At 35.4% G+C, this 19,639-nt stretch overlaps 1 protein-coding gene across 2 annotated transcripts in view; it reads left to right on the top strand.

Annotated features, from left to right (window-relative positions):
- Nucleotides 1-19,639, top strand: part of NAV3 (neuron navigator 3) — a 607,457-nt gene that overhangs the window by 364,571 nt on the left and 223,247 nt on the right. For both annotated transcript variants that reach the window (XM_080659233.1, XM_080659232.1), the window contains exons 4-5: nucleotides 160-232; nucleotides 2,676-2,859. In XM_080659233.1, the coding sequence (XP_080515359.1) occupies nucleotides 160-232; nucleotides 2,676-2,859 (257 nt within the window). The remainder of the gene's footprint in view (nucleotides 1-159; nucleotides 233-2,675; nucleotides 2,860-19,639) is intronic.

Below are 19,639 nucleotides of genomic sequence, written 5' to 3'. Positions count from 1 at the left end.
CTGTAATTAGCCAAAATAATTCTAGTGAAATTCTGGTAAAGATCTCTAGTATGAAATGAATGTAAAGTATTCATTCTTTCTCTCTGGTTTCATTCTAGCTCATTTATTTATGTAAAAACAATCCTCTAAGTTGCTTTTCCACTGTTTTTCATGTTACAGATTGAAAATGTTGGTGTCTGCCTTAGTTTTCTGGCAGCCAGAGGAGTGAATGTCCAAGGTCTATCTGCTGAAGGTAAGAAAAGGCCCAATTGTCACAAATGATGCCCATGTTTGTAAAAGATTTTTTCATAATGCAAGAAATGTAAATGGAGAGTTCATAGCTTCTCAATACAATAAAGAGAATGAGTACAGTGTCTACACTAAGAGAAACATAAAGGCAGTGGTTATTAATGTATGCTTTAATTAACTGCTCTTTACATTACTAAGTATATGGGAGGGGAGCAGATTAACAAAACAGCTTTATGATATTACCAGTGTATAGTATTTTTAGAGTCTTAACTAGAGGAATGGGTGGATGGATGATAATGCTGGATAATATATGGACCTAAATATAGGTAATAATAGTGTAATTAATGTTCCAATGTTTTATCAATAACATTTCTCTAATATGATCAAGTTCATAATTGTATTTTAAATATTTGGTAATTTTAAATAAGTCACCATGAGTTCTAAGATAATTAGCACTAACAGTATTCAATAACTCCAAGATCATCATGAAAACTAAATATAGAAAAATTGAAAAAGACTGAACTAGTTCTGTCATTTTTTTTTCTGAATCTGTCTGTTTCTTCTACATACATACTTAGGAAAATTTTTCAAGTAACTGCTAACAAAAAGCAATGGCTAAAGTTATGAAAGCAAGTCCTTTGAGACCTGCATCTACAACAAGCATTTTAATGAGAATATTAATCATTACATAAAAAGTTCCGCTAGCTGCTGTCAAACACTTGCACCATTTAGATTGGTTAATGTTTCTACTATGATCAGTTTGCTCTGAAAAGGATTTCGTCCCCACAGGTACTAGAAATATTAGACAATTCTATGTTTTAAAATTTTGCCGTCATTGGAAAAAGAGGAATTGTGTGGCTTCTCAAACATAACAAGCATTTAATAGAATTATTGACTTTTCTCAATTTTTCTTCTATATTTAAATTTTCTTTTGTTTTAATTTTTTATTACATTTATATTTTATGTCTCATATTAAATTACATATTTAATGGCCAAAGAACTTAGGCTCAAACCTCTCTGGTGATTCTGTTACTTAGAATAAAATTTGAGAAAATTCTCCAAGATAATATTTTACTTTCTAAGTGGTTAAAAGCAAGCTAAATAATGCTACCATCATATATATATATATATATATATATATATATATATATATATTCTCACATAACATCCTTTATTAACATAAACCTATTGATATTAATTTATCTTCTAAAATACACGAATGCTCAAAATGACTTTCAAAAGTATCTAAAGTAATTAAACATGCATAATAATAAAACAAGACAAATTTTAAAACTCTTTAAGTTCATTCAGGTTTACAGGAGAAAATACTTTCTTATATTGATCAAACCAACTATTCTGTATTATGGCAACTGTGAGGAATGTTTAGGTGAGACAAATAGAATAAAAACTCATAGCCTCATTTTATATGAATAATTCCACTGCATGGTTTGTATGACACTATATACTATCAGAGAGCAAGAATTCAAAATAGTTTATTAATGTTCCTAAACTCTATGAAGGAGACATAAAACTTTGATCTCACAGGGGGATGTGTTTTATTGCCAATAGCAAATTTTATTTAAAATATGACTACTGGTTGGATAGCCTTATTTTAAGCTTTACTTCCATCTCTTTTCCTAATTTTTAAATTATAACTACAAGAGAAAAACCTAATCTCAGATTGTAGCTTACTTTGTGCATTTAACTTTTTATTCAATATTAGAAAATTTACACAGGAGACTCATGTGTTAGAATTAGGATTTTTATTTGCATTTATTCAATCATGTTGTCTAAAGCCATGAGTACATTGATCTTTATTATTTATTGATATGTACCATGAATTAAAAATAAAAGAATTGGACCATTAAAAACTGATACCAATGATGTACTCAGCTTTTGGAGCATAAATAATGTATTTTAATGAATTGTTTGATGGGTGATTTAGAAGGCATGTTGACTGCTATAAATTCAATTGCTATTATGAGATGCGCCCAACCCCTCATCACTTACAATTCAGGGACAATGACACTTAAGTGGCTTTCTTTCTCCGGTTTATAGCCACCACAGTTTTGGTAACAGCTGTGTGTATTTGTGAGGGAATGAGAGGCTAAATCATATGATTGGCACAAGACAGAGAGCCCATCGTTTCCAAGAAGCTAACTCTAGAAAAAGTGTCGTTCAGTCAGCAAAGAACATCGCTCAAGGAAACTTTGTTCTCTGTGCTCTCCATCCCTTCCCTTTCTCCCTGAAATTCCAAGTCTTTGGAAATGTTCACGTGTTAGAAATTCAGATTTATTTGAATCTGTGACCGAGAGAGTCAAGTTGCATTTCTCTCTTCGTAGATACAGTCTAAGGGAATGGCATCTAGAATTTCATTTGTAAAAATATAAAAATAAAACCACATTCATTTCGTATGATACTGTTTTTATATTTTCCCTTTGATGCAGAAATAAGAAATGGAAACTTAAAAGCCATTCTAGGGCTGTTTTTCAGTTTGTCTCGCTACAAGCAGCAGCAGCACCATCAACAGCAGTATTACCAGTCCTTGGTGGAGCTTCAGCAGCGGGTCCCTCACGCCTCTCCTCAGGCAGAAGCCAGCCAGGCCAAAACCCAGCAAGATATGCAGTCCAGGTAAGGCAGGGAAGCAGGGCATGTGTTTAAAATCAATTTGTAGGTACAGCTTGTTTTTAACAAACTGTTGCTTGTGATTTAAAAAAAAAATATATTTATGTAGTTCTATCAATATGATGGGATTATTTGACTAATGTTGTAGAAGTTAAAACCACTTTTCTTTGGTGGGATGAGCAACATTTATCACTTTTTAGGTGACATATTTGTGTTTGTTTCCTAAAAATGATTATGGTTTGTATCAAAGTGTGTGGTGTCTTTCTTGTTAAGTAATAATAGCACAGTCCCTTCCTTACGCAAACTGCTGTATCATTTAGAATGTGCTGCTGAATCTTAGTCTCCAGTTGTATGGGTATCTTTTGTTGACACGTTTGATGGGTGGAGTCATTGAATCAGTCAAAAATTTCAGTTCTAAAAAACAGGAGTTTGAGTGTTTGAAAACATACTGTTTTTGATGTGAGATTGTGTGTGTGAGTGAGTGTGTATGTGTGTTTATATACACACATGTATACGTTTGTCTGACTGTAGTCTGTTGGTGCATGTAGACACAGCCTGGGGCTGGGCGCTAGCAAATCATGGCAACTTCCTTTCCTCTCACATTACTGCTTTCCCATCCTTCCCCCACCCCACCCCCGTATTTTGGAATTATGTTAGTCAGGATTCAACCAGAGAAGCAGAACCGGTAAGAGGTATATATTAAGAGATTGATTGTGAAGGATTTATTTTACATGTTCGTTATTTTACATGTTCATGGGGTCTGGCTAGGCAAGTCTGAAATCCTAAAAGCGGCCAGCAGGAAGAACAGGCTGAAACTCTCAGCATGAACTGAAACTTCTGTACACAGGTGTAATTTCTCAGAAAATCCTCAATCCTGCTTTTTTGGGACCTTCCCAGGGATCAATCAGATCCACCCAGATTATATAGAGAATCCCCCTTACTTAAAGCCAATTGCTGTGGACTTTAACCACAGCCACAAAAGACTTTAAGAGCAATAGCTAGGTTAGTGTTTGATTGGATAAGTGGCACTGCATGAACCTAGCCACGTTGACATATCAGAAAATGATCACAGAATGAAATTAATAAGTTTCATGCAAACTGCACCTTTGTTCCTGATCAATGACCAGGGTATCAGGTAATTAGCATTATTGCATAAATATTTATGATTACTCTTTTTTAGGAGGGAGAATGTACAATATGAAAATACTCTTTCATTGTCTTTAAATATATATACACATATCAAACATGTATAATTATTGAACTTTTTTCCATCTGAGAAACCGAGCTTGAAATCTAATGATGATCAGTTTGTCTTGAGTTGGTTTTTGGTAATTAGCATTGACCCAAAAAGTTACAAGGAAACTCCAAAATGCATTCACAAACCACCACCCACTTATTGTAAAATATTCCACAGTTCAGAAATCGCTTTCTCTTTCACCTGTCAATCAGCTCTCATTTCATAGTAACCAAGATGTTTTTCTCTATATAACCAAGTAATCTCCATTCCCTTTGGCAGATTTGCTATTTAGTTAATTATTATATCAATAAAGAAAAATCATAGTTTCAATGAAAAAATATAGAGGTACTACAATGTCCATGGAGTGATAAAGGCTATTTCTCATTACTTACTAATACAGGTGTGCCTGTGTTTACATTCTTATTGGCTCTTGTGACGTCAAGTGAAATCATGCAGAAGTCAAAGTAAAAAAAAAATTATCTACAGTGTAAGTTCTTTGAACTTCTTAAGAATAAAGAGGGAGAAAGAAATTTTTTAAATTAATGTTTTGGGGTGATGGTTGGGAGAAAGATCTACATTTTGAAAACTGCCAGAAATAACATTTTCTAGTTTGATTTAAGCTATTTGAATTGATGAGAAGCAAGAATAGTAGCTGAAAAATCTAGTAAGTAAAGTGGCATTATACAAAGCATGTTGACTCTGGAAGTGAGGTGGAAGATCATTTGTCACTGATTTCCCTCATTCCATTTCTGGGTCTGCCATGTGTAATTTATTGCCCAGAACTTCTCAGTGGTTATGACTGTTTGGGAAAGATTTTTTTTTCTTTTCTTGTTGGATATGCATTGCTGTTATGAAACTGTTATATTTTAAAATAAAGGGCTGAATATAATAGGCATGGTAATTTTACACCCTTTGGGGAGAAACAGTCATTTCTTTCATTGCAAGTTTATGAAAAGTATTCTCTTTACCAGTGTCCTTTAAGAATGAGGTAGACTCTTAAATAATTTTCTTCTATTAAATTGGATTTAATTATTGTTTGGATTGATAATTAATTTAATAAATGTATATGTGTTTTGGAGAATATTATATTTTAGACATTAATAATTATTTCCATTTTTATAAATTTATTGTTGTGATATTGTTTGTGAATTAGAATTTATGTTGACTTACATATAACAATCAATGTAGTTCAACAATCTCAAAAGCCCATAGTGATAATATACATAGGAAAGGAATATTGTGTTTATCTAATAGAACCAAGGTAATTCATGCAGAAAAAGAATCCCACTGACACATTTATCTTCATTTGCTTGAGATGTGACTCATAAATCATGATTTATGAAGTCTTTCTATTCATTCCAAAATTATTTTCAAGTAAATAGTATAAAGGATTAGTTGCTATATTACTCAGGATAGTTAGCCATAAAATGCTTTTTTCTGTAGATTAATTAAAAAATTGTTTCAATTCAGTATGAGCATTTTTTTATGAGCATTTTGATATGTACTTTTATTTATTTAAAATAAATAGGTATAACTGTATATATTTCCACAATATTTTTATTTTGTACATTAAGAATTGCTAATTTGGTTTTGTTGTTTTGAAAATAATACCATAAGTTTTCAATCATTTGAGTATCTTTCATTTAAATAGACAGTTTGATCTAAAAATTAACAAGTGAAATACAATACGGAAGAAAATAAAATGTGGACCAAGAGAGATAGAATGTAGGGAACAAACTCTCCTTAGTCTCTCAGCTTCCTCTCCACTCTTGAGGGCATGTGTTTGTGGGTGTGTGCATGCATGTGTGTGTCCTGTTCAAAGAGCAACTAGAGCTCTACTTATTAAGAGCTCAGCCCTAGAATCAGACTGCCTGCACTTGCATCCAGTATAACCACTTCCTACTTGCGTGACCTTGGGCAACTTACCCAACTCCTCTGTGCTTCAGGCTTTCATTTGTTAAAAGGGACTGAAAAATAGCCCCGGTCACATGAGGTTGTTTGGGGGGTTCAATGGGTCAGTACTTATAAAACACTTTGAATCTAATTGACATAGTTCACTTCCCTTCACTTCCCTTCTCAAAGCCTTTCAATGGTTTCAGATATCCCAGGCTTGCTTCCATCTTAGGAAAAGTGTGCTAGCTGATTCATATGCCTGGAATGTTCTTCCCTGATAGCTGCTTGGCTGAACTTCCACCTTTTTAGGTCAACTTTTTATCTGATGCTAACCTTCACTAACCTTTTAACACTACAGGCTGCCCATCTTCACTCCCTATTGTAGTACTTTGTGATGTTTCATTTTTTTTTTTCTGTAGCTCTAATCCCCTCTAACTTGTGATTTAATTATTTATATATCTGTATATATAAAAGCCTAAGCGACCGGCTGGCCGGCTATGATGCACACTGACCATCAGGGGCCAGACTTGGCAGAGTGCCCTCTTGCACTCGGGACCCCTTGGGGGATGTTGGACTGCCGGTTTTGGCCTGAACCCGCTCACTCACAGATGCCCTTCAAGCCCCCAGGTGCGGCCAGCCAGGGAGGGACCATGGGAGGTTGGCTCCAGGGCATATCCAGCCCGTCTCACCCAGTCCTGCCCCGCCGGCCACTGTCTAATTATTTTACTTTCAATGTGCATGAATCTGTGCACTGGGCCTCTAGTTTATTATATTCACCAGAAGCCTGGTGCACAAAATTCATAAATTCATGCACTTGGGGTTGGCGGAGGGGTCCCTCAGCCTGCGCCCTCTCGCAGTCTGGGAGCCCTCTGGGGATGTACAACTGATGGCTTAGGACCACTCCCTGTCATCCTTAAGCTGGCAGTCGGACATCCTTACCGCCGCTGAGCTCCGCCAGCTGTGAGCCCAGCTTATGGCTGAATGGCACTCCCCCTGTGGGAGTGCACTGACCACTAGGGGGCAGCTCCTGTGTTGAGCATCTGCCTTTTGGTGGTCAGTGTGCATCATAATGACCAATTGTTCTTCCGTTTGGTCTTTAGCCTTTTATTATATAGGATTGTTTATTATTAGCACTTTCTCCTCTCTAGAATGTAAGCTCTCTGGGGACAGCAATATTTTTATATTTTATATTTTAGTCACTTGTTGTAGTCCAAGAACTAGCATAATAATAAAATAACTTATTATTATTACTATTATTTATTGATTTGAGTGAGAGAGGAAGGGGGAAAGAGAGAAATGCAGAGAGAGAGACAAAATATAGATTTGTTTTTCTATTTATTTATGCATTCTTTGGTTGATTCTTGTATGTGCCCTGATTGGGGATTGAACCCATAACCTTGGCTTATCAGGATGATGATCTAACCAACTGAGCTACTTGGCCAGGGCCATATAATAAGTATTTCTAAATGTGTTACTGTAAGGATCTGTACTATAACTGCTTCCAATTTAAGTAGGAACTCTATAAGATTTACAGTTACAATTGTCATTTTAAATTAAACTTGCATATATTTCTAAAACTAGTATAATGTAAACAATTGAAAAGTTTCTTGATTTTTGGGTGGTCATGATATTGAACTACAGTTAAGTTTTCAAAGGGATACCTCAGAAATTACCCATATGCATGGTACTTCTTGCTTCTATCCTAATTGACCCCCGATTATAGCCTTCTTTGTGTTTTTTTAAAATAAATATATTAAATATATTATAGCTGTTAGGTTCCTTTGCTTTCTGCTGTCATTCATTAATTCACTGCTGTCTCTGTTGCTACCTCTATGCAATACTGTTCCTTAACTAATGTGTGATTTCAGTTCTGTGAGATGAGAAAGCAGATTACAAATTCTGATAAATTTTTGCTACTGAAAAAAGTAAATAGGTGATAGAGCAAAGTGCTTGGGCTATGGAAGGTCACTGATAGTTTAAAGTCATTCATGTTTATAACTCCTTCCTTCTCTGTCTTGTCTTGCTTAGACAAGCTAAATATGATAACTGATCTAGTATTCAGAAATGATGTATCTAATTTTCAGCTGATAGAGTATAGTCTGCCTTCTTTAAAAATTTTATTATAGCCTGGTAAAAATATCAATGATACAACTAGTCCAACATGAAAATATTGTCTTTGAAATGTCCAGATTACTAATTCATTTGGTTAATAAATAATATTAATATAAAAATTTGCCCTCATCTTGTCAATAAAATTTTATCTTACAAGGGGAAAAAAACTATTGAAAGCCACATGCTTCTGAATTAATCCCCAAATGGCTTTGTATATGTGATTTAAATTGATTATATGTAAAGACAATCTTGTTCCTTGATCACCAATCTCTTTTATCATTGGGCTTGAATTATACACTGTTGTATCTGTGCTAAAATAAATGTGGGACTCAAATTTTAAATTTTTAAAATCCTTTACATGGGAAAATATTTGCTTCTCTTTCGGTGGTAAAGACGTGATTAATTAAGTAATCAATTCTTAATATTTTTAATATATTGAACATAAAACTTAGTTTTCTCTATATCAGAGATCTCTGGAAGAATGTTACATGGGTAAATATTAAATATCTTGCTGTATTACATAATGTTAAGCATCCTATTTGCATTTACTTAATACAGAAAGTAAAACCAATTTGTTCTCTTTTTCTGTTTTGAAAAGAGTAGATTAAATATACTTTCTCCAATCAACTAGGAAAAATGAGAAGTATTTTCATATAAAGTGATGAGTTGAAATCAGAGTTATTTTTATAGGTTTTAACTATGAGATCAGGGATATACTATTTCTTATTCTGAAAAACAAGGTAGAAATGAATTTTCAAAATCAGAAAATTAATTTCTATCAATAAATATGTTGTAGGTATTCAGAATACTTCTGCTAATAATACTTTTCCACATGTTTTGGTTGTTGTTGTTGTTGCTTTGGACAATTACAGTTCTAGCTGACATTAAAGATAACAGAAAGTTGAATTTCACCAAAACCATACAGTGCCTGGCACCTGAGTGCAGCTAGCCATGAGCAGAATGCATGCTATGAATGTACAACTTTCCTAAGAATGCCTGGTAAGGATTATAGTGAAAGAAATTAAAAAATTAAAATATGTTTCATATGTAGGGTCTGGTTACACATATAAGGTGTTAGGATGATAGCATATGTAAAAGATAATTTTTATTTGTTAATTTTTTTAAAGGGAGGTGATTTTCCTTAAAATATGGGCCTTCCAGTTTAATTTTGATCCAGATTACTAAATGATTTTCCATCCCATCATTAAATAATTTGAATCACATGAGCAAGTACTTTATATATTTTGCAAAATGAAAGCATGTACTAGTAAAAAAATACTTGAATGTGAAAGCGGAGATAGGTGAGAAATCACATTGGTAGATGATAGAAGTGCTAAAGGCAGTAATGATGTAAGTCTTTCTGAACTAAAATAAGAGCTGTTTAGGAATAGGGGAGATTGTGGTCTCCACAGATCATTATTTGCTCTTCTGCTTTTTATTTTGTGGGAGAAAACTAAGAATGAGTCCACTTGCAATTTAGATGAACTTTTCCTATAGAACTCACAGGTCAGATTGCACATCTTTGGGAACATGCTTTTTTAGTGACTTGTCTATTCCCTTCTCAGTCCCCTCCCAGGGCTCCCATGACCCCTGCCACCCACGTTGCTCTTGGAACGCTCTCCCTGTAGAGGGCATTTGCCCTTCACTTTTCCAGGAAGCATGGTGTCCTTCTGGGAGATTCACTGTGAAACTGGGACGGCTTGTCAGCCTGGGGTTATAAATCCTGTAAAGTATATGAGGAAGTTTAATTTAAGATGACAGGAAGGCACTGGTAATTTAAGCCCTCAGGAACCTGGCTTCTATTAGCTGCTTAACTCAGCTATGTGTTGTGGCCTATGGTGTGCTCGTCAAAAAGTCAGTGAATCAACTAGACTTTAAACACAACAAAACTAAAAGAACATTTATGAATCTTTTCTTAAAAAGCAGGGTATTATAATCCCTAAAGAGAAATAATTGAAGAGAAATCATTTGTTCTTTATTTGAGCAATTTAGGAAACTTATAGAGTATAATAATATTAAAAGAAGGTATGTACACACACACATTTTGCTTATGTTCTATGTTTTTATTCCCTATTTAAAAAGTGTGACAACCACTCATACTTCTGTTATTATAGATGAAGCAGCATTAATACAGTTTTGGTTATTTTAGAGTCAGGCAAACAAGGGTTTGAATTCTGCCTGCCAACTACTGGTGGCGTGATGTTGGGCAAGTGATTTTAGCCTCAAATACCAGTGTTCTTACCTCCACTATTGAAATGATAACTTCCTCTCATGGATATTGAGAAGAGATTATCTGTGTATAAAGCTCCTCGTGAGCCTAATACTGAGCATATAATAGACACAGATAACTATTCATATTCCCTTCTACTTTTAGATCCTATCACATGTATTACATAAAATACATTGACCACATTAGAAACCTTGTCAACCTCATCACTGTTCCCTCCTTTCTCACTTTCTCTGATCAATTCTGTCCATTTTACTTACTTAATTCAATATGTTAAGGTTATTCAAAGTAATAACATCCTTATTACTAAAAATAACAACCTAATCCTCAGACCTTTCCAAGCTCAGTCTAGCTACACAGAGGTAACTCCTTTAATTATTTTAGGTATTTTGTTCACTAGTTATTACCATATAACTAAATAAAATAATTCTATTAATTTTTATTTACTAATTTGGTCATTGCCTTTTGATTCAATGCCCCATCAATCCCACACCCCTTTACTGTAGTTAACAAATATTTATTTAGCACTTTTCCAGGCCGTAGATATATAGCAGAGGACAGAATACACTAAAGAGTCTTTGCCTCTTAAAAGCTTACATTCTAGCGATGGTAGATCAATGATAAACAGTTAATTAAAATATATAACAGTAATTGGATAGCTGATAGTGGAGAAAATTAAATCAGAAAAGAAGAAAAAAGATGTGTAGATGTCATATTTTTGCAAACTTAAATAAGGTTCTGAGGGAGTCCTCACTCAGATGACAACGTTGAACAAGCAGCTCTATGGTTGTTTTGTATAGAATGTTTCAGACCTACAGAAGAACAAGCTAAGAGTTTGATCTGGGAGCCTGTCTGATTTATTTCGAGGAGAAAATAGCCCTGGGCAGTGTGGCTCAGTTGGTTGGATGTCATCCTTTGCATCAGAAAGGTTGCCTGTTCGAATCCTGGTCTGGGCACATGCCCAAGTTTCAGGCTCAATCCCTGGTGGGTGGCATGCAGAAGGCAGCCAATGGATGTTTCTCTTTCACATTGATGTTTCTCTCTCTCTTTCTTGCTCTCCCTTTTCCTTCCTCTCTCTGAGAGAAAGAGAGAGAAAAAAATATTCCAATTGGGGTGGATCAGAGGAAAGGAGGCAGAAGAGTAAGATATAATTCAGGGAAAGAGCAGGGAGACATTTGTATGACCCTGTTGTCATGGTAAGGACTTTGGATGCTTACTCCAGGAGTGATGGGAAGCTTCTATAAACAGGTGGACAAATCAAAGGGTCACTTTGACTACTGTGTTGAGAATAGACTGCAGTGAGAAAAGGTAAAAGCATTCATGGAATCCTGGAGAAAAGCTTGGATTCCCATGGTGAAAGTGGAGAGAGGAGGATACATTCCAAATACATTTAGAGTAGTATAGAATTAGCTGCCAGATCTGCAGTAAGGTGGGAAACAGAGAGGAGACCATAGCCTTGTTAGTATTAGCTGTTAGGAAGATGTTTTCATTTACTGAAATGGAAAAGAATGTGGACGAGCAGGTTTAGTAGGGAGAAGGTCAAATATTCTCTTGTGACATGTGAATTTTGCAATGTCTGCTAAGTTTATCTAAGTGGAGATTTTAAGGAGACAATTGGAATTGCAAGACTGGAGTATAAGGGAGAGGTGTAGGCTATAGACAAAAATTCTGGAAATGTAAGCATAAAGGAATTATAAAAAGTTATGAGACTAGACATGATAAAGTCACAAAAATCTATGTGTGGATGAAGAGAAGAGGATTGAAGACTGGGGTCAGGAGCCCACTGATAGAGGAAACTTTTCAGCCTATGATGTAGGAAGAAAACCAGAACTTGTTTGCCTAGAAAGCAAGTGAAGGAAGTATTCCAAAGAGGAGGGAGAAATCCACAGTAATGGTTCATATGTAGCCCCTACTGTGTTCTAGTTACCACTCTCAGTACCTTATGCACATATTCATTCTTTCAGTCCTCACAACAACACTATGCCATAAGGACCATTATTAATCCTAGTTTTCAGATAAGGAAACTGAAAATGGAAAGATAATTAAATTTCATGAGGTTTCACAGTAACTAATTCATAAATTAAATCCAGATGATCTGGTCACAGAGTTGATGTTTCTGACCTATCTACCTGCATGACCCCAACTGCCTTAAATGCTGCACATAAGTAGGATGAGTGCTGAGCACTAACCCGCAAATGGAGACTTGGACGAGAACTATTCCACGGGGGTAGTGGCTGTGATAGCTTGATTGGAATCTGCTCAATATAAAACAGGAGGGAGGCCCCAGCTGGCATGACCTATGAACCAGGAGGTTACGGTTTGATTCCCGGTCAGGGCATATGCCCAGGTTGCGGGCTCGATCTCCAGTGTGGGGTGTGCAGAGAGCAGTTGATCAATGATTCTCTCATCATTGATGTTTCTATCTCTCTCTCCCTCTCCCTTCTTCTCTGAAATCAATAAAAATATATTTAATAATAATAAAAATAATAATAAAACAGGAGGGAGGAATTGGAGATAATAAATATAGGCAATTTTTCTAGGAGTGCTGAGATAGCTAAAATGGGAAACACTCTTTTTGTTCTTTTAATTGTTAGGTTTGAAACTTTATATAATGAAATAGCACCTTTAATTCTTTCTCAATCAACTGTAGAATATTTTTTGGCATTGTGTTTTGTAAAACAGGATATCAGCACTTCAGTTCTCTCCCATCCACTCACAAATTCTAACCTCAGTTATCTACACTTTAATTTTTTATTAATTTTAATAAAATTTACATTCTATTTTGTATACATATGATTTTTCCAAGTAAAGTATGATTCCAAAAGTTTGAAAACCAGTGGAGTATTTAAATAATAGAAATTATAAATATGTTCTGCTGAATCTCTGCTTCTTTACTATTCATGGCCTTCCATGAATAGTTGTTGAAAATGGATTAAAATGTAAGCATAAACTGAAACATGACTTTCAGAATGGTCCAGGGCTCATGTAATGATGCTTTAAAGGGATCAGTCCAGGTAAACTGAGGGACCCTCTATGCCAGTGTCTTTTTTTCTGGGGTTACTCAGTTTTTATAGTTAAAATTGCTTCTCCTTTGTTTGGATGTTTAATTAATTGGTTTGTTTATCTCTGGTCATAACTAGTCACTGATAATTATTGACATGAACATTTGATTAATCTCCCTTTTATTCAGAGTCCTGTCATTTTATCTGCAATTTGATTGCCCATTTCTCTCCTTCCTCTTCTAGATTTAATCCTCCCACTGGGTGTATACTAGAATGAAGCTTCCCTCACAATGTGTTTTCCATTACATGGCTCCATTTATTTTCAGTTCTCCAAAATATCTTGAAGTCTCTTGCCCATTTGTTTCCCCTGTCCCTATCCTGTTATCCTTGATGTGAACTTAAAACTTATTATTCCTTTATTGACATGTTACTAACAACACATTAGCGAGAAGGCAATACTACCCCAGTTGGAGTCTCAAAGGCATGGACAGAATCATTGTTAGTTCTGCTAACTTAATTCTTTTCTTTAACAAAATAAAAATCAATTAATTAAATATAGTTTCACCTGGTGGTAATTATATTCTATCTTTCCAAGGGAATTTTGAGAATATAATATAGATTTTCAAGTGTGACACTGACTCCTCATTTAGAGGATTTAAGTTAAAACTTGTGCTTTTTGACATAGGTATCTAGATAAAAATAACAATGAGCCAGTTTTTATAATTTGGTCTTACAACTACCAAATCTTTTTTTTTTTTTTGTAATGTGATTTGTGTATCATCATAGAGCTGTGATTCAGAATAATTGATTTGTGTTTTATTTCTTTAACATTTTACCATAGGACATTTGGATATCCAGTTTATACATTTTATGAACATTGTCTGCCAAGCACTAGAAATTGTTTGGTTCTATTTTATTTTTAGTACTTATGGGGCACTCTCTTATCAAATAAAGCACTGGTAATATACACTTGATGATGATACCTGCAGTCTTATACTGTATGGAATTATTAATATTTTCCACTAAATATTATACTTCAAAATGTCAACTTATTGACTAATGAAAACTGCAACCATCACAAAAACCATAATAATTATGTCAGTATGATCACTGAATTATTTCCTATAGTTAGACCTACATGGGAAACCAAGTTATAGTCAGCGCATGACAGATGAGCACACAATTGGATTCAAGGGAGATGTAAATTTCTGCAACTGAGACATTAGCCATTGGTCGAGGGTCCTTCTCTAGTATAAAGCGCATTGTCAACATTTGCCTTTTGATATTCTATTTCCTATGCTTCCACTTCTGACCACCCCTACTGCCTCCTGCTCTTTGAGTGACCTCTTCATCTCATAAGAAGTAAAACAAAATCAGGCTTCTCTCTCTGCAAGTTTGGGGTCAGCGTTTACTAAAGACCACCATCAGATGTTTTAAGACCCCAGCCATCTATATATATATAAGGCTAATATGCAAAGTGTCCCCTCTGGAGTTTGACCGGGAGTTTGATCGCTGGCTATGACCTGTGCTGACCACTAGGAGGTGGCACAGAATGAAGGAAGGCCCGGCTGGCAGCCGGAAGGCCCCATCAGCCCTGATTGCTGGCCAGGCCTAGGGACCCTATCTGTGCACGAATTTTGTGCACCGGGCCTCTAGTCCCTTAATAAGATGAGACCGATTGAATTGATGATTCAATTTACTTTGCAGTACATTGAGAGGAACCCTATAAATTGATTTTCTAATTGGTCTTTGAGACACTTTAAAAACATCAATTTCTATAATAATTTTATAAGCATGATAAAGATTGTTTTCATGCACTAAGAAATATTTGAACATATTTTGGGCTCCTACAACACTTTGTAAGTCTTTAGAAGTTTTAACCATATTTTTCACTAATCAGGCCAGTCTTTGGCAAAGTTTGTTTAAAGTTTCAGCTTAACAAAATAGCTTTGTCTAAAAAATTTGATGGTATTCAGGATCAAGTTTTTTAACATGGTTGCATTACATTTAACTTTTGTAATGGAATCCGTAATGCATTACACTCTAATTTTATCGCATACTGAAAATTGTGAATAAAAAATTTATAGAACAGCATAATGTCTTACGTTATGTGTAAGTAAAAGCACTGTGGAAAATCTAATTTATGATAACACTGTGAAAGAAATACAATCCTGGTTTCCTGAGTTCTCATTTATCTTGAAATTCTACATTCTTAAAAGAATGTGAGACTTTGATGCAGGAATATCTTACACAGGCATCTCTCTCTTTAGTTACTGTTTTGAGATCCTAGGAAAGCAGACCATGCCAGTGGCCTTATTAACTATCAGTTGAAATTCAAGATAAGACAGAGGTTATAACGTATTTACATACCATAATCACTAATAGGATAAATTATCACATTAACCTGTCTTACATACAATGGGGATGATATTTCAGCCACCCAGCTACTAAAGAGAAACATATGTGAATGAAAGCTAAGTTTCTGACTTATATATGGATTAGGCAATAGCTGTTTCTAGTGAAGTCTTAGCAAAATTTAAATTTAGGGAGAAAGCATGTTTATTACACTCTCTGATGTGAGTATAGTTTTTGCGAAATGTCAAATATTTTTAAAAGAACATATATGGTTTTGAGGTATAAAAGTATTTTTGTCGAAGTAGTTGAACACCTCCCTCTTTCTTAGAGCTGTTAGCTGGTCAGTTACCATTTTATAACATTGCACAAGGATCCTACAAAGAGAAAATCTTTATACTAAAGGAAGAATTTGGTTAAAAGAATTCTTCAAATCTTAATTCTGAATATATGGTTTTATTTCTATACTTAGCAATCATAGGATATATAAGGAAATATATTTCCATCTAGCTCAGTTTTAAAATTTTAGTGAATGTGCTTCACTGTCTTCAAAGATTATTTTGTCTAAAAATTCTCAGTTTAATACTTTATTTCCATGCATTTAATTATAGTATATCTTGGGTAACATATTCATAATTTCTTCTCAAGGTATATTCAGTGAATTTTGCAGGAAATAATTTCTACCTTTTTAACATAGCATCTTGTAAAAGAAAAGTACCATTAGGAGGTAAAAATTGTTAACTAAACCCCATGCCCAAGAAATTTCTTACATCAAATTCTGTGATTTCTTTCTTTGTATTCTCCCTTGGTGCCTTGGGTACAGTGCTATTAAAAGGACAAATGATGTTATGATTAAGCACACTTTTCTCTCTCTTTGGGAATCAAGAGTACTAATGTTTGACTGTATAGGGTTTCTGTACAGGGGTTTCCACTCATAATATGTTCATGTGACATCAAGACTGAGGGGTAGATAGACAAGGGAGGAATAGGGGAGATTCTAAAAGAATTTTCTATAAAATTTCTTAATACAGGTAGTTATAAAAATCTACATAATATGAAAAAAATGTCCTTATGATCTATCTTGCTCTGATAAGCATAGTTTATCCAATTAGATTTTTATTTAAGTACATACATTTTAAGAATGACTGTTTTGTGCCTGGTTTTAAAAAATATATGTTGTTATTGGTTTTTAGAGAGAGAGGAAGGGAGAGGGCTAGAGAGATAGAAACATCAATGAAAGTGAAACATCATCAATCAGCTGCCTCCTGCATGCCCTGTACTGGGGATGGAGCCTACAGCCCTGGCATATGCCCTGATGGGGAATCTGACTGGTAACCTCTTGGTTCCGGGGTCGATGCTCAACCGCTAGGCAAACACTGGCTGAGCTGTGCCTGATTTTTTTCTTTTTTTTCCTTTATTGATTAAGATATTACATATGTGTCCTTATTGTCCCATTGCCCCCCACCCCCCCTACTGATGCCCTCACCCCCCTGGTGTCTGTGTCCATTGGCTAGGCTTATATGCATGCATACAAGTCCTTTGGTTGATCTCTCTCCCTTACCCCCACCCTCCCCTACCTTCCCTGAGGTTTGACGGTCTGATCAGTGCTTCTCTGTCTCTGGATCTGTTTTTGTTCATCAGTTTATGTTGTTCATTATATACCATAAATGAGTGAGATCATGTGATTTTTATCTTTCTCTGCCTGGCTTATTTCACTTAGCATAATGCTCTTCAGTTCCATCCATGCTGTTACAAATGCCAAGAATGCCTTCTTTTTTATAGCAGCGTAGAATTCCATTGTGTAGATGTACCACAGTTTTCTAATCCACTCATCTGCTGATGGGCACTTAGGCTGTTTCCAAATCTTAGCTATGGTAAATTGTGCTGCTATGAACATAGGGATGCATATATCCTTTCTGATTGGTGTTTCTAGTTTCTTGGGATATATTCCTAGAAGTGGGATCACTGGGTCAAATGGGAGGTCCATTTTTAGTTTTTTGAGGAAACTCCATACTGTTCTCCACAGTGTGCCTGATTTTTATGTGTTAACCAATCACTGTGCAGTTGGGCATAGTTAATGTATACCATATGGAAATGAAATGATATGTTTTAATAACAGATGATATTATTATGTTTTAATGACAGATGATATTATTCCTAGTGATTCTTTATACACTGAGTGGACAGATTATTATGATCTCTGAATCTGAATACATAATAATCTGGCCACTCAGTGTGTGTGTGTGTGTGTGTGTGTGTGTGTGTGTGTGTGTGTATATAAATTAGAGGCCTGGTGCAAGAATTCGTGCATGGGTGGGGTCTGACCATCCTGGCCAGGGGGAGGGGACATGGGTGGTTGGCCAGCCTGCCTGCTGGTCGAACTCCTGGTCGAGGGGACAATTTGCATATTGGCCTTTTATTATATAGGATATACACTGAGTGGCCAGATTATTATGCATTCAGAGATCATAATAATCTGGCCACTCAGTGTATATTATGTTAGAGCCCAGTGTTTTTTTCCATTGGTGGTTGAAAGTTCAAATGTTACCTTTGCACAAATAAAGATTCAGCCCCCACTATATGCCAAGAATCGCTAGACATGTGGCTGAGAAACTGTGATGCTTTATCTTTCAAGTTACCCACACTCCTTTAGAGGACCTATTTACCCAGATAATTCAACAGGTATGCTAACTAGTCTAATGGAGTACAGTTACCAGTGACCACAGTTAGAGTAAAGAGCCCATGGGAAGGCACTGATGAGAGAAATGTCATTTCACCATCAGGAAATGGCCACTATCTGGCCAAGGAAAAAGTGCAGCTAGAACTGTGTTAAAGGTATCTATTACTGTTTAAAAAAATAAACCCAGCTCCTGACCTGTGTGGTTCAGTGGTTAGAGTGTTGGCCTCGCCCATCAAAGGGTCATAGGTTCAATTTCTGGTCAAGGGCACGTACCTGGGTTGTAGGTTTGATCCTTAGCCTCCGTCAGGAAAATATCCTTGAGTGAGGATTAACAACAAAAATAACAACAAAAAACAAGTACAGTGGCAAAAAGTAATAGCCATTATTATTCTTATGGATTTTGTGAGCCTACGAATCAGACAGGGTTCACTTCTAGAGGGGACTGCTGGGAAGCCAAACATCTGAAGCTGGAGAATGCACTTCTAAGGTAACTTTTTATTCATGTGTCTGGCAGCTTAGCTGGAATAATGACCACACAGGGTCTCTCCAGCACAGCAATCTCAGGGACTGTTTGGAGATAACGGTGAAAGAAAATCATCACGTTTCTATTTTTGTTATCTCATTGAATAGTGATGTATTTCAATAAAGAATAAAATAATAATGTATGAGTGGAAACAGATGAAGAGAAGGAGGTGGAGAGGAAAAGTTCAGCTTTGGCTTTCATGGATTTGAGATTTCAGGGGGACCATTTCTAGTGTGGTCCTGGGAGAATAGTTAGATAAAGACCTGAGAACATTAGCTTAACTGTGTTTTATTGATTGAAACCATAACAATGGAAGAGATTACTCAAGAACATTGTATAAAGCTGGGGTGGGGAGTAGGCGAGGAGGGCTCAGAACAAAATTCTGGTGACTACATTTATGGGTAAAGAGAGCAAACCACAGAATGTTCGTTTTGCAATATATTCAGAGTTATGGTAGATTGTTTGCTACCTTAAAGGCAAATTGTGAGGGATTTTTTTGTTGTTGTTGAAGAATGCCTCATTTTCTGAGATATTTATTCCTGTCTTTCAAATTAATTGTGAAATCTAGAGTATAAATCTAACATGAAACTGGTTGAAATATTAAATATGCTATATCATCTTTCAGAACTATATTTTCATATAACCACTAATCACAAAACAAAACATTTATTAAATTCTATATTTGAGACACTTTTGAATGTCTGTACAGTGCTTAGACTTATAGGTTCTGGAAGGCTTACCCTGTGTGTGTTGCTTTGAG

Source organism: Plecotus auritus, assembly GCF_963455305.1.
Source record: "Plecotus auritus genome assembly, chromosome: 3".
Taxonomy (NCBI): Eukaryota; Metazoa; Chordata; class Mammalia; order Chiroptera; family Vespertilionidae; genus Plecotus; species Plecotus auritus.
Note: the sequence above shows the minus strand (reverse complement) of the source record. Positions and strands in the feature narration are given on the sequence as shown.